At 66.5% G+C, this 15,435-nt stretch overlaps 1 protein-coding gene across 2 annotated transcripts; it reads left to right on the top strand.

The window, feature by feature from the left end:
• The first annotated feature begins 1,076 nt into the window (after positions 1 to 1,076).
• PCGF1 (polycomb group ring finger 1) lies at positions 1,077 to 4,370 on the top strand. Of its 2 annotated transcripts, none has more exons than XM_030948487.1 (9): positions 1,077 to 1,405; positions 2,216 to 2,321; positions 2,405 to 2,557; positions 2,792 to 2,863; positions 2,963 to 3,071; positions 3,189 to 3,222; positions 3,341 to 3,427; positions 3,501 to 3,581; positions 4,216 to 4,370. In XM_030948487.1, exons 1-9 carry the CDS (start codon positions 1,310 to 1,312, stop codon positions 4,261 to 4,263), a joined length of 786 nt encoding a protein of 261 aa, XP_030804347.1. In that variant the 5' UTR covers positions 1,077 to 1,309; the 3' UTR covers positions 4,264 to 4,370. The 2 variants fall into 2 exon arrangements, with proteins under 2 accessions (XP_030804347.1, XP_030804348.1); XM_030948488.1 differs by having other exon boundaries at positions 3,344 to 3,427; positions 4,216 to 4,363.
• The last annotated feature ends 11,065 nt before the right edge of the window (positions 4,371 to 15,435 follow it).

Genomic DNA, 15,435 nt, shown 5'->3' with positions numbered 1-15,435 from the left:
CAAACTGTCAGCACCCGGGCACCCCAAAGTGCAGCACCTCGGCACCCCAAACTGCCAGCACCTCGGGACCCGAAACTGCGGCACCCGAAACTGCAGCACCCCTCCACCCCAAACTGCAGCATCCCAAACTGCCAGCACCTCGGCAACCCAAAGTGCAGCACCCCGGCACCCCAAACTGCAGCATCCCAAACTGTCAGCACCCCGGGACTCGACACCTCAAACTGCCAGCACTTCAACCATGCCAGCACTCCAGCACCGGACACCCCAAATATCAGCAGCAACAGCAGCGCGACACCCCAAACTGTGCCACGCTGGTACCCCAGCGACACCCCAGCACCCCAACCCTTCCTGAACCCCGGCACTCCAAAGTGTCCCGGTACCCCGAACTGCCGGGGCAAACACCTCAACCCTGCCGGTGCCGCTGCATCCCTGAGCCCGTTCACGCTGTGCCCCCGTCGGGACATCCCGGTGTCCCCTCCCGAACCCTCCCAGACCCCCCGAGCCCCCTCAGATCTCCCGCACCTCACGGACCCCCCTAAACCACCCACCCCGAGTCCCCCGCGTGTACCCCGCGCCCCACCCGGACTCCTCGTCCCCTTCATGCCCCCTCGCAGCCTCCAGACCCCTCAGGCCCTCTCAGATCCCCTCAAACCTCCTCAGACCCCCTCAGATCCCCTCAAACCCCCTCAAATCCCCTCAGGCCTCCTCAGACCCCCCAGACCCCCCAGAACCCCTCAGACTCCCTCAGATCCCCTCAAATCCCTTCAGGCCTCCTCAGATCCCTTCAAATCCCCTCAGACTCCCCTCAGAACCCCTCAAATCCCTTCAGGCCTCCTCAGATCCCTTCAAACCCCCTCAGACCCCGGTCCCTCGGTTCCCTCCCGTGCCCCCCGCACTCCCGCTGCCCCCCCGCACCGCCCCTCCCGTTCCCCCGCGTTGCTCTGCTGCCCTCCGGCGGCTTTCCGCAGCACCACGCGCACGCAGAGCCCTCTCTGATTGGCGGCCGCTGCTGTCCGTCAAGAGCGCGCCCTCTCGCTATTGGCCAGTGCCGGGAACGCCCTCCCCTAAACACGGCGGGTCCGGTGGCGGCGGCTGGCGGCGAGTCGCCCTCACGGACGAGGTCGGGGAGTCTCGGGATCCCGGGCCTCTCCCCGTGGGTCTTGGGGAAGGATCAGCACAGGGCCGAGCTTGCGCTGCACGCCGCCACTGGAGACTCGCGGGGCACGCTAGGAGTTGTAGTCCCGCCGCTCGCCGCGGCCCCGCCCCGAACACGGAAGTGCGCGAGGCCACAGGCGGAGGCGGCTCTAAGATGGCGTCGCCTCCTCAGGGGGGCCCGATGGCCATCGCCATGCGGCTGCGGAACCAGCTCCAGGCCGTCTACAAGATGGACCCGCTGCGGAACGAGGCGAGCGGCCGTACCGGGAGGGCGGGAGGCACCGGGAGGAGGCGGTGGCGGCGACACCGGGGGCCAGCTCGGGAGGGGACGGGAGGTGCCGCGGCGATGCCGCTGGGGGGCGCTGTGAGACCGAGGGGCGGTGCGGGAAGGCGGGGCTTGGAAAAGGGGGCGTGGTCAATGATCGGGGCCGGCGCCGGGCTGGGGGTGTCCCCGGACCCCCAAAATCTCATTTTCTGATATAATAAGGCAAAACAGGGTATCCAGCCTCCTTCAAATCCCGTTTTCTAGCGTAATAATGGAATACAGAGTGGTCAGTCCTGTTTTCTGGCATGTTAAGGCAATACAAGGGGTGCAGCACCCCAAAATCCCGTGTTTTGCCATAATAATGGAAGACAGGAGGTACAGCGCCCCCCAGATCCTGTTTTCTGGCATAATAAGAGCAAGCAGCAGTCATGCCCCTCCTAGAATCCCATTTTCTGGCATTTTAAATTAAGATAGTGAGGCCAGCCTCTCAAAATCCCATTTTCTAGTGTAATAATGGAAAACAAGGAGCAATCCGTACAAAATCCCATTTTCTGACATATTTTAGCAAGATGAGGGTGTCCAGCCCTTCAGAATGTGTTTTCTGGCATATTAAAGTAAAACAAGAGTTGCAACTCCCCAAAATCCTGTTTTTTAGCATATTAAGGGAACGGCAGGAGAAGCTCCTTGGGCTAAAGGGTTCCAGCTGAAGGATGAGAGGGGTCTCGGGGGTCTCCAGGTGACAGGTGGGGGTGGCCATGGCATGCTCCAGGTGACAGTGCTGTGTGTCCCCCCCAGGAGGAGGTGAAGGTGAAGATGAAGGAGCTGAACGAGCACATCGTGTGTTTCCTGTGCGCCGGGTACTTCATCGACGCCACCACCATCACCGAGTGCCTGCACACCTGTGAGTGTCCCCACCCACCTGGGGGGCTTGGGGGGGCTCTGGGGGGGCAGTCCCAGCCCTCCCACACCTGTCCTTGTCCCCAGTCTGCAAGAGCTGCATCGTGAAGTACCTGCAGACCAGCAAGTACTGCCCCATGTGCAACACCAAGATCCACGAGACGCAGCCGCTGCTCAACCTCAAACTGGACAGGGTCATGCAGGACATCGTCTACAAGCTGGTGCCCGGCCTGCAGCACAGTAAGGGGACACAGGGGACACGGGGGGGCTCAGGGGACATGGCCTGCAGCACAGTATGAGGGACACAGGGGGGCTCAGGGGACATGGCCTGCAGCACAGTATGGGGGACATGGGGACAGGAATGGGGTATGGACAGGGAGATGGGGACATGGTGGGAGGGAGGGAGGACAGCCAGGGACTGCTCTCAGGGCCATCTGGGCCCAGGTGTATCCCTGAGCCACTTGTCCCCTGCAGGTGAGGAGAAGCGGATCCGGGAGTTCTACCAGTCCCGAGGCCTCGACCGGGTGACGCAGCCCAGCGGTGACGGTGGGACTGGGGGGCACAGGGGGGTACAGGGGGCAGCCAGCCGCGGTGCTGGGGGCTGTCAGGGACACAGGGGGCTGACGGTGCCACCTGTGTCCCCAGACACGGTGGGGGGTGACCCCATGGGGCTCCCCTACAGCACCTTTGACCACTCGCGCGCTCACTATTTCCGCTACGATGAGCACGTCTCGCTCTGCCTGGAGAAACTGAGGTGAGTCCAGCGGGGCTGCAGCCCCTCAGTGGGGTGGGGAGGGGACACAGGGGACACTGGGCATGCCCCCCAACCCGTGAGACCATGGACACGTGTTCCTTTCTCTTCCTGCTGCAGCTCCAGCAAGGACAAGAGCAAGGCCATGCTGCAGGTGAGTGGAGATCCCTGCAGACCCCAGGCCTGACCCCCAGCTGTCACCCTGGCCCTGCGAGGGGTGTGTGGGGTCCCTGGAGACCCCCACAGCCCCCAACCCTCTCTGCTCCTCACAGCAGAAATACGTGAGGTGCTCCGTGAGGGCACAGATCCGACACCTGCGGAGGGTCCTGTGCCACCGGCTGGGGCTGTCCCTGCAGCACGTGAGTGGGGGTCCCGGGGGGGTCCCAGCCCCCAGGGGTGTCCTGGCCCCCCTGATGCAGCCTCTGTGTACAGGTGCAGATCCTGTTTGACAACGAGCCCCTCCCCGACCACATGACAATGAAGCAGCTCTGGCTCTCACGCTGGTTTGGCAAGGTGTGCATCCATCCTAAGGGATGGCAGCCTCTGATTTTGGGGTTTACCCTGCCAGGGGAGTGGTGGGGTGACCCTCTGGGGGTGGTTCGGGGCAGTGTGGGGTTGGGGGATTGAGGATCTTTAATGTCAGTGGCTGCAGTGGTGATCTGGGGGGTCCTCAAAGGAGTTGGCCAAGTTTGGGGTGCAGCCCCAGGGATGTCCCTGGGCTGGGATTGGAGTCCCTGTACCAGGGGACTTCTGGGCTGGGGTTTGGGGTCTCTGCCTCAAGGGGATCTTGGGCTGGGGTTTGGGGTCATGGACTGGGATTGGGGTGTCCCTGGGCTGGGATTTGGGATCCCTGCCCTAGGAGGGAGTCCTGGGCTGGGGTTTGGGGCCATGGGCTGGGATGGGGGTGTCCCTGTCTGGGGGGTCCTGGGCTGAGGTTTGGGGTCATGGACTGGGATTGGGGTATCCCTGGGTTGAGGTTTGGGATCCCTGCCCTAGGAGGGAGTCCTGGGCTGGGGTTTGGGGCCATGGGCTGGGATTGGGGTATCCCTGTCTGGAGGGGTTCCCTGGGCTGGGATCTGGGGTCTCTGCCCCAAGCGGGGGGTCCTTGGCTGGAATCCCCCAGCCCTGACCCCCCCTTGCCCCACAGCCTGCGCCCCTCCTGCTGCACTACAGCATCAAGGACAAGAGAAGGTAGGGGTAGGGGGTGGGCACTGCCCCCAGTGCAGCCCTGCTCCCGCCCCCCACCCCCATAACTTATACCCCTCTTCGAATTTATTTTTGGAATAAAATTGTGGAAAAGCCCCCTTGAGTCTCTGCTTTGTCTCGGGGGTTGGGGGGCTGCATGTGGGGACTCAGTGACCCCCGGATAGGCTGCACCCATTGGGGGCTGAGTGCTGGGGGTGCACTGTGGGCAGTGGGGCTGTGCAGCCCCCCTGTCCCCATCCCCCTGCCGTGCCGGGGGGGTCTCGCAGCCCCTCAGCCCCGCGCAGCCGTGTGGGGATCCCGACACCGATCCCGTCACATCCCGGTCCCGTCACGGCTGCCTGCCGCGTGTTCGCCCCCCTCCCCCGCCCTCACATAATGAGCATTAATAAAGCCATCGGCCCTTTGATTGCCGGGGGAACCCGCGCCGCCCTAATTAGCCCGGGACAATATTCCGCCATCTGGATCCTCCCGCGGCACCGCGGGCACAGCTGCGGGCGGGGGATCCCGGGGGCGGGGGGTGTCTCTGCGGTGGGGCCGGGACCCGCGGCCGCGGGCGGAACAGGTGCCGGATCCCGGTGATCCCGGGAACGCGGCTCCGGAGGGCTCAGAGCCCGCCGGTGCTGTCCCCCGTACGCCGATGTCGGGCTGTGCCGGGCGGCTGTCGGGGATCTCCCCTCCATCCGCGCCCCCCGAACCGGGTGTCCCACCCCGTGGTGGGCACGGTCCCGGACCCGCCGGGATGGATGTGGCACCGGGTGCGCCGTGGCCCGTCCTTCATCTCCGGCCCCGCGCTCGGTCCCCGCGCCGGAACCCCCGCGCCGCTGCCGCCGCCGGGGGATCCGGTTACGGCCCGGCCCGGCCCAGCTGTCGGCCATCGCTCACCGGGCGGGGGGCGGCCGGGCTCGCCTGCCCAAAGCCCCCACAAGAACGAGGGGAAACGCGGGGGCTGCGAGACCATCCGGGCGTGGGGATCCCAGCTGGGGCTGGGTGGAATGGGGGTTCCAAATGAGGCGGTGTTTGCAGGATTGGGGTCCCAGCCGGAGAAGGGATTGTGGAATGGGGGTCCCAAATAGGACTGGAGGAGCAGGATGGGGGGCCCAGTAGGGCTGGATGGCTTGGGGTGCAAGGTGGGAGTCCTGAGCAGGGACAGAGGGTTTGGGGCATGGGATGGATGTCCCAAAAAAGGCTGGAGGTGTGGGGGAGCAGGATGGGTGTTCTAACGGGGCCGCAGGGATTGGAGCGCAAGTGTAGGGTCCCAGCCGAGGCTGGAAGGATGGGGGTCCCAAATAGGATCAGAAGGATGGGTGGGGGATCCTAAATCGGGATGCAGGGCTGGAGGTGTGGGACAGAGATCCCAACTGGCACCAGAGGGCTGTGGGTGCAGTATGGAGGTGTGGAGGAGCAGGATGGGGATCCCAAACAGGGCTGGAGGCCTGAGGGTGCAGGACGGGGGTCCAAACGGGGGCTGCCTGTGGGGGAGTGGGTGTGTAGGTGGATGGATGGATGGACGGAGGGACAGATGGATGGATGGACGGATGGCGGGGGCCGTCCCTGCGTCTGTCAGCAGCGGCTCTGGCAGCCAGTTACAGACGGCAGAGCAGGAAGCCCCCCGGAGCCCCCCACCAGCCCTGCACCCCCTCCCTTATCAGCGCCGGCCCCGGAGGAGCCTAATTCAAACCAACTGCGGGGCTGACGTTGGTAAATGAGCCCCTCGCCCACGGCCTGGCCCCAGCGCCCACGGGGGCTGCCCCGGGGAGGGGGGACATGGGGGCTGGGGGATGCAGCGGGGCAGGGGCAGGTACTGGGGGGGTGTTCCCGTATCCCCGAGGCGCCGTGGAGCTGAAGGCACTTTGATGTCCCCCCGGCCCGTCATGCTCCCAGGGGGCTAATGGTCCCCGGCTCCAGCCCGGCAGAGAGGGAAACCTGAGCCCCCCAGCCCCCTGTCCTTAACCTGGGGGTTGGCGGGGGTCCCCAACTCTGCCCGAGAGGATTTGAGCATGGCATGAATGGATCCACATAACGAGGGGGACGGGACCTTTCAGAGCTCCTTGGCTCTGTGGGACCCCCAGGAGTCCCTCTGGGGATGGTGGCACCCCCAGCTTTGAGGGTCCCAGGGCTCGGATGGGGGATGAGGGGTGAAGGAACCCACCCGTGGTGTCGCTGGGATGTGCCAGGGGGCTGCAGGAGCAATACTGCGGGTCTGGGGGCTCTCCTGTGCTTTGTGGGGGGCACTGGGGGCACAGCATCACCCCTCCCTCCTATGTCAGTGTCCCCAAGCACTGCCCCCTCCAACTCCACACCCCCCCACCCCTGCCCCTCACTGGGCCCCCTCTAAAACCCCAGAAAACCCCCCAGCCCCATGGGTTCTCACTCTGGGGGTCCCGCTGACCCCCTGCCCTGGGGTACAGGGCACAGACAGGGGACCCCGGGCTGCTGAGCCCCCCTCGGCTGCGCCATCCCCGCCGTGCTCCGGCAGCACCGGCTCTGTGCAGCCGTGACAGCGACAGACGAGCCCCGGTACCGTCACACCCCATCGCCGGGTCAGGGGCCATGCCCGGCCTCCTGGAACGTGGTGGGCACTGCCATGGGCTGGGTAGGCACCGTGGGGACACGGCGTTGTCCCACATCCTGATCTCCCACCGCAGGGCAGCACACAGCCATCCACCCCTGTGGTGCCCATCCCATGCCATCCCCTCCATGCCAGGGGCACGGGCACGCCGGTCACGACAGGAATGAGCTGTCACGACAGGAATGAGCTGTCACGACGGGAATGAGCCGCCGCCCCAGCGCAGGGACGTTCCCTGGAACGAAGCGCCGGGATGAGGCTGATGAGAAAAATCCAAACGCAATTTAATTCCTGTCACGGCCTGAGCGGCTCCGAATGACGCCGGGGGGGTTCTGACGGGCCCACGCTGAGCCCCCCCAACCCCAGCCCACCGCCGCTGCCCCCCTCTCCCCCGGGCCCGTGCTTCCTGCCCGTTTCCTGAGGATGTGGGCACCGGCACTGGCACCGGGATGCCCGCCGGCCTGGGAAGGGGGGGCACCTTCCTGCGGACAGAGGGGTCACGGCAGGGCCTGGGAAAGCGCCGCCCCCGGGACCCCAACACCCCCCGCAGCCCCCTCGGGGACCCCCGGGACTGCTCGGGGCAGCCGCGATGGTGATGGAGCACTTGTGGCACCGAGCCGGTGGCACCGGCATCCCCGGGAGCCTGGAGGCGCAGTCCCGGCTGCTCGGTGCTGGCAGGGCGAGTGTCACCGGTGAAAGGGGCACCGGGCACCGGCAGCCCCGGTTGGCACGGGTGCGAGGGGCGGCGGGGCCGTGGGAGCGGGCTCGAGGCACCGCTCCATGTCTCCCGGGTTATTTTGGCACCGGGTTATTTTCGAGGCACCTCTCCACGTCGCCCTGGTTATTTTGGCTGCCGGAGTTTCCTCCGAGCCTTTGTGTGGCGGTCGCAGCCCCCCCGCGTCTCCCGGGCTGCCCGCACGGGCGGGGGATGCCCGCGGGAGAGACCCCCGGTACGGCACGGCCTGCCCGGACCGGACCGGACCGGCAGCGGGGGAGCGCGGGGAGGGGGCGCCGGTACCGGGGGGTCTGCCACGGGCTCGGGATGTGGGATATGGGGTGTGGGGTGTGGGATATGGGATAGGGAATAGGGGATAAGGGATGTGGGATGTGGGATTGGGATACGAGATGTGTGATATGGGATAAGGGATGGGACATTGGATGGGATAGGGGATGGGATATGGAATATGGGACGTGGGATATGGGATATGGGACATGGGATATGGGATGGGATATGGGACAGGACATGGGATATGGATGGAGTATGGGATATGGGATATGGGATGTGAGGATATGGGATATGGGATATGGGATAGGATATGGGATGAGATATGGGATATGGGATGAGATATGGGATATGGGATGTGTCATGGGATGGGACATGGATAGGACATGGGGTGGGACATGGGATGGGATAGGGGATGGGATATGGAATATGGGATATGGGATATGGGATATGGGATGTGTCATGGGATGGGACATGGATAGGACATGGGGTGGGACATGGATGGGATAGGGGATGGGATATGGGATATGGGATGGGATATGGGCATGGGATATGGGTGGGATATGGAATATGGGATGGGATATGGGATGGGGCATGGGGTGGGATATGGGATGTGGCACGGAGTGCACAGGGGATGCACACATGGGGTACAGGCGGGCACAGAGGGCAGGTGTGGATGCTTTTGTGGGGTGCCAGCCTGCTCCCAAGGGTCCGTGGTTTGGGTGCTGCTGCCCTGGCATGGATGCTGGTGCTGTGGTGTGGGTATCACAGCAAGGGTGCCACGGTGCCAGTGCCACCCCCTGGTGTGGGTCCCAGGGCTGTGACGTGGATCCCAATGCCATGATGTGGGTTCTGGTGCCACGGTGTGGGTGTCAGTGCCACGGTGTGGGTGTCGGTGCCACGGTGTGGGTGTCAGTGCCACGGTGTGGGTGTCAGAGCCACGGTGTGGGTGTCAGAGCCATGGTGTGGGTGTCAGAGCCATGGTGTGGGTGTCAGTGCCACAGTGTGGGTGTCACAGCCATGGTGTGGGTGTCAGTGCCACGTGTGTGTCAGAGTTCCATTGTGCCAGGCCAAGGTGGCTCTCAGTGCCATGGTGTGGGTTCCAGTGCCACAAAGTGGCTCTCAGTGCCATGGTGTGCATTCCAGTGCCACCGCGGGGTCCCCAGCGCCCCGTGTGTCCCAGTGAGGTGGCACTCACCATCCCTCCATTGTTCCACCCTTTGAAGTCGGTGTTTCCTGGCGGGTTTGTCCCGGCACGTCTGTGCCGGTGCTTCCCAGCCATAAATCACCCAGCACGGGGGTTTGATGCCCGTGTGCCCACACGGCCACAGCCTGGCAAGGAGCTCCCACCGAGCCCACCTTCACTTGGGACCTGCCAGGGCAGGGCAAGAGCTCACTGGAGCCCCGTGGCACCGTCAGGATGGACATCTCTCTCCCATCTCCCCTGACTCCCCATGGTATAACCAGATGTGCACAACCCCGAGATTTGGGTTAGGATTTGGGATTTGGGGCCAATCCCAGCAAGATTGGAAGTGCCCACGGCAGTCCAGCCCATGTGCCAGGGTTTGGGACGGTCCCTCCGCTCCTTGTCTGGCTGCCCCCAGCGCCCCGAGGTTTCCGTCCGGGCCCAGCGCTGGCGGCGCGGCCGTTCCCTCCGCTATTCCCAGCATTTCCTGGGGTTTATTGTCTTCCCCTCCCTGTCCCACCTTCCTCGCAGGAAACCCTTCGTCCCACGGGGCCGGCGGCTCCGTTACCAGCAGGACGGCGCTCCCGGCCCCCTCCCCACGGGCCGGGATACAGCCGGAGCCCCTGGAGCTGCTCAGATCCCGGTACCGGGGGTCCCACGCAGGTCTGAGCCCCGGTCACGGCCGTGCCAGTGTCGATACCGGGATCCCACAGCGGAGAAGAGGCTGGGGACTGTCCCCAGAGCCCGCGGTGGGGCGGGGGGGGACGTGTTCTGCCACGGCTGTCGCCCACCAGTCCCCTGATCCCTAAAACAATTTGGGCGCGTTATTGCAACGCCGCGTCTCCGTCTGCCGGATAATTGCATGTGATGCCGGCAGGGAGGGGCCGTGCCGCCATCATCCCGCGGCTCTGAGGGCGACACCGAGCTCCCGCCGTGGCACCGGGGCTGGAGAGAAGTGGGGGAGCCCTGCAGGACAAAGGGGTGCTCCTGGAAGGGGTGAACCGGGGTTTGCTCCCTCCCTATCCCCGTCTCGTCCCATCTCCGTCCCCATCCCTATGTCCGTTCCATCCCCATGTCCACCTCATCCCATCCTCATCCTCATCCATCCTCCCGCTCTTCCTGCACCCCCCGGACCCCCGCGGGGCCTCGGGCGGCAAATTCCAAAGGGCACCCGGGAAGATTAATGGCGGGGCCGGGGCCGGGGCCGGGCCGGCCGGTAACCGGATCGCCCCGCGGGAGCAGGAATGCGCTGCTGACCCCGCCGTGCCCGCCCCGCCGCGAGGGTCCCGCCACGCGGGGTCACCACGGGCACCGCGCAGCCCCAGCCGGGGACATCCCGCTGTCCCCAAACCCGCTGGGGCTCTGTCCCCGCATCCCCAAACCCAGAGACACGTCCTGGGGACACACAGGGACAGGCAGTGGCGCCGAGGTCTCTGGGATGGGGTGACAGAGCCATCACGGGATGGGCGCCATGTGCCACCCCCTGTCCGCATCCCAAGGATGCCACGTGCCACCTCCCTGCCCACAGCAAGATGGGCACCAGGGGCTCCATGTCCCTCTTCTCGGCCCATCCTCGGGGGAGCAGGGACCCCTCCTCCAGCCCCAGGGAATGGGGACACCCGGTGTTGTCGTGCCGTGCCGTGGGACACGCGGGGCTGCGGGGGCTGCAGGCGGCGGGCGCGGAGCAGCTGTCGGGTCTAAAGTTACGGTGGCGGCTGGGGGCGGGGAGCGGGGCCAGGACAGGGACAGGGTCCCCGCGGGGGTGTCCTCGCTTGGGATCCCCCTGTTGTCTCACCCCGAGGGTCCCGCGGGGCGCAGGGCCGGACCCCGCCAGGCGGGGAGGATGCAGGACAGACCGACAGAGCGGGGCTAAGAATAGCGCTGGGGTGGGAGGAGGAGGAAGGATGGGGCTTCCTCTGCGACGCCTCTTCTTCCTCCTACCCGGCTCTGCCAAGGCAGCACGTGTGACACGGGGACACTCCGAGTGCCACCTGCCCCCCTCCCCGCGCTGTCCCAGTGTGACAGCTCCTGGCGGGCGGTGTCCCCTGGAGCACCCACCGTGCCCGCGGCCCGTACGAGTGCCACCCCCACCGTCCCCTGCCGCTGTCAGGCCCCATCACCGCTGTCACCCCCCGCCGCCGCCGCCGCGTTTCGTTGCACTTCGCTTTTTAATTAACCTCGGGGCGCTGCCTCGCCGGGGTTAATGGCAGCGGTGACCCGCGCGGCCATCGATCCCCCGAGCCCCGCGCTCGCAGCCACGTTCGGGCCCCCTCGGGGTCCTGCGGGATGACAGGGGCGTGTGTCCCCCCCCTCCCCTTCAATCCTACGCATGGCAGAGTCCCGCAGGACCCCCGGGGCGCCCCCACTCTGCTGCCACCCCTGTGACAACGCGGGCACACATTGCTCGAAGTGTCCCCAGCCACGTTTAGGGGTGTTCCCTGGTGCCACGTCCTCACTGGGGACCCCCTCCCGGCCATTTTTGGTCCCGTGGCCGTGCCAAAGGCGGGGTCCCCCCCCCCCCTATTCTGCAGCCGCCCCAGCCCCCCTCCCAGCTCAGGTGCCCCTGTCACCCCTCCGCGCTTTAATCCGGGGCTCGTTCATCTTGGGCGGGGGCCGGGCTGTCAACGCCCAGACGGGCCATTTCCGAGCCGAGTCCCCCGCGCTCGGCCCTAATTGAATCCTCATGGCCCCGCCGCCGCCCCGGCCCCGCCGCGGCACCCGCCACCGTCCCGCTGCCCGCAGCAGGTCTCCCGGGGGTCCCGGTGCCACGGGGAGCCTGGGGGTGCCCCACGGCAGGCACCGACCGGAGGCACTCGGAGCCCTCCACCCTCTCCAGCAGGCACATCCCGGTTGCTGTCCCCCTTCCCCCGGTACAGAGACCCCCGCCCCACGGCGGGACGGGGATCCCACGCCCGCCCCCGCCCAAGAGCCGCAGGTCAACTCTGGGCTGGCTCCGACCCCAGGGGGGTCCCAGCGGGTCCCTGTGGCGGGCCAGGGGACGGGAGCGCCCCCCATGCCGGCCGTGCCGTGCGGGGGTCAGGGGGCGTGGGCGGCCGGGAGCGCGGCGGGGAGGCCGCGGCGTTTGCTGCAGCCGGAGCCTTTGAAATGCAAACCCCCCCTCCCCGCCCACGGCCCATTTGGCTGGAGTTTGGCCCAGGCACAAATGGAGGCCCCGGAGCGAGCAGGGGATGCCGGGGGGGTGCGGCAGCTGGGGCCGGTCCCTGGCGCTGGCACTGATGGCCCCACTGGTGCGTGTGCCCTGCACACGCGTGTGGCGGCTCTGGTGTGTCCGTGAGCGCTCCACGCACACCTGGACACAGCTGCACACACCTGCCAACGCCCCTGCACACCTGCACACAGCTGTGCCCGCACATAGGGCTGCGAGGAGCCCGCTGGCGTGGTTGTGGCCACACAGACACGGATGGAGGCGTGTGCAGGGCGCTGCGTGTCCCTAATCCTGCGCTGTCCCCATGTCCATATCCCCATCCCCATCCCATCCCATCCCCATCCCACCCCATCCCATGGATCCCATCCCATCCTATCCCCATCCCCATCCCACCCCATCCCATGGATCCCATCACATCCCATCCCCATCCCCATCCCACCCCATTCCCCCTCGCTCCCCCCGTGCCCGGCTTGTGCTCAGACCCCCGGGGCGCGGGGGGCGATGCCGCTCCCGTTAATGAATCGATGATTTGCCAACAGCCCCAGGGAGGGATCCCCGTCTCCCCTGGCTCCCCCGACTCCCGACACATCCATCCCCATTCACCGGAGCCAGGTGTAATCCCATTATTCCCGGCTCCGCCGAGCTCCCAGCCCACCACAGGGTCAGGATTTATTGCCGGTAATTGCTGGGGTCCCGTCCCCCGGCGCGGGGGGGCTCCCGGCACCCCCCCGCCGCTGCCGCCGCTCCTTACACTTTAATTCCGCACCGAGCTGTTCCCTTATTAAAGGAAAATTCATTTGCCAGCGATTTCCATGTGCCGGGGCCGCGCGGGGCCGAGGCCCTAATCGCGTTACAGAGCGCTGCGGCGCAATATTGGGATGGAGCCGATAAATAATGGATCAGGGCGGTGCGGAGCGGGGGAGGCGCGTTCCGGGGGCGCCGCACCCCGAATTGTGTCACCCCCGGCGTTGCGCTGGCACCCCCAGCACCCTGCTCCTGACACCCTGCTCCTGGCACCTCCAGCACCCTGCTCCTGACACCCTGCTCCTGGCACCCCTAGAGCACGCTACTCCTGGCATCCCCAGCACCCCGCTCCCGGAGCCCTGGCATCCCCAGCACCCTACTCCTGACACCCCAGAGCCCTGGCACCCCTTTTCCGGAGCCCTGGCACCCCTAGAGCAGCCTGCTCCTGGCACCCCAGTACCCGGTTCCCGGAGCCCCGGCACCCCAGCATCCCGCTCCCAGCCCCGCCTGGGTGAATACCGGCAGCTCCCGGTGCTTGGAGCCACGGCAGCCGCCGAGATGGGGCGTGCTGGGTAGGGGGACACGGCAGCAGCTCCAGCTCCAGCACGGACACCCCCACGGTGCCCCCTCATAGGTGGATCACACAACCCCCCTCACGTGTGCACACTCGTGAACACACACACAGAAACACACACACACACATGCACATACAAACACACACACACACACACAAACACACACAAACACACGCGTGTGCCCCGGTGCTGCTCATGGCGGGGATGGGACGAGCTCCCAGACCTCCAGGACCCCCCCAGAGACCACCAGGGACACCCCCGGGGTGGAGGAGCGGGACAGAGGCGGAGGCTGTCAGTGCCACACCGGGTGCAGTCCCCTGGGGTGCCCTCAGCCCCACGCCGTGGACGTGCCCGTCACCGTCCCCTCGGGCCGCGGGCCAGCCCCGGGCACTGTCCCGGCTCCGCAGGAAGCTCCCGTGTTCCTGCAAAACCCCCGAGGGCTCGTTTGGTTCCCACCCTGTGGCCTGGTTTGGGGTGAAAAGCGTTTCCCATCCTGTGTTCCCGACAGCCGGAGCCAGCACTTCCCACAGCGAGGGGAAGCCAGAGGGGTCGGGCAGGGTTGGGGGGCTCAGCCCACCCCAGAAATGCCTCAGCGGCCGCCTCGGGACACGAGTGGGGGCTCGGGGAGGGAAGGAGGTGCCAGCACCATGAGCTGGGAGCACCCCTGGGCGCAGGGATTCACCCCAAAGGCTGAAGAGCAGGGTGGGGATAATGGGAGATCGATGAGAGGGGGTGATGGGGCGAGGGTGACATCCCGTCCATCAGGGTGAGCAGCACTGCCGGGTTCCCGCAGATTCTGAGGTGCCAGACCTCCAGGACCCCCCAGAGACCCCCAGGGATGGAAGAGCGGGACTTCGGCTCCCACATTCCCAGCCCGGGATTCCCGAGATCCGGAGGAGCCGGAGCGTTCCAGAGGGGTTTGCTCAGCGGGTGGGCGGCCGCAATTCCCATCAACACAAGAACATGGAATCACCCCGAGCAGCGATTTCCCTCTGTGTGTGTGTCCCAGGGCTGCGACCGCGGCCTCCCCGCGGGGCTGGGATCCCCGGGAAGGGTTGGGGACCCCTGGCAAGGGCTGCGAACCCCATTCCCCGCTCACCGGGCGCCCAGGGCCTTGTGGGCGGCACGGTGGCTTCATTCCAGCGGTGCTGCTGGAAGGGACTGGGCTCACAGAGGTCCATCCGAGTGCGGGACCGCGGGGGGGTGGGAATGGGGGGGTCCCAGCTCGGGACGGGCTCCGTTCCCCGGTGAGAACCGGCGGCACGTGCGGCCACGGCAGCTCCGCCATCTCCCCGCGCCCTGCGGAGAGGACAAAAGCCGCGTGCGAGGAATCCGTGCAAACGCCGCTGTGCCCGGCACGCCGCCGTGCGAGGGGCCCCGTGTCCCTCTCCCAAAACGAGCCCCCTGCCCACCCCCCGCACCCGCCGGCCTTTAATTGCTCCGGCTGCTGGGAAATTTCAAGGTTGAATTTGTCAAACTCCGATTTCCAGCCGGGAGATCGCGTTCTGCCTTTGTCAGCAAGATTGGAAAAATCCATCCCCCCCCCACCCCCCAACCTCCACTCCCCTCCCGCCCCCTCCCCACTTCCATAATCCCGGCATCGGCGCTGCCGGATCCCCCTGCACCTGCTCCCCCAAGGCGGCTCCGTGTGCTCCCACCGGCCCCCGGCACCGTCCGCAGGTTCATTACCGCCGTGACCCCCGTGACCTCGCCGTGTCCCCGGTCCCAGCGACACATCCATGGGGACACCCGACGGGATTGGGCCTGGGGGGTACCGAATCACCTCTCCGGAGGAGGCGATTCGGCATCCCCCAGCCCCAAAGCCGCCGGATAATCCGGACGCGGCGTCGCCAGCCGGGCCTCACCTGCGTGTGCGGCATCCCGGGATTTTTACGAGCGGCCGAAATCCCGGAGCTATTTG

This window comes from Camarhynchus parvulus, chromosome 4 (assembly GCF_901933205.1).
Source record: "Camarhynchus parvulus chromosome 4, STF_HiC, whole genome shotgun sequence".
Taxonomy (NCBI): Eukaryota; Metazoa; Chordata; class Aves; order Passeriformes; family Thraupidae; genus Camarhynchus; species Camarhynchus parvulus.
The sequence above is the reverse complement of the archived record's forward strand: the minus strand, read 5'-3'. Positions and strand labels throughout refer to the sequence as shown.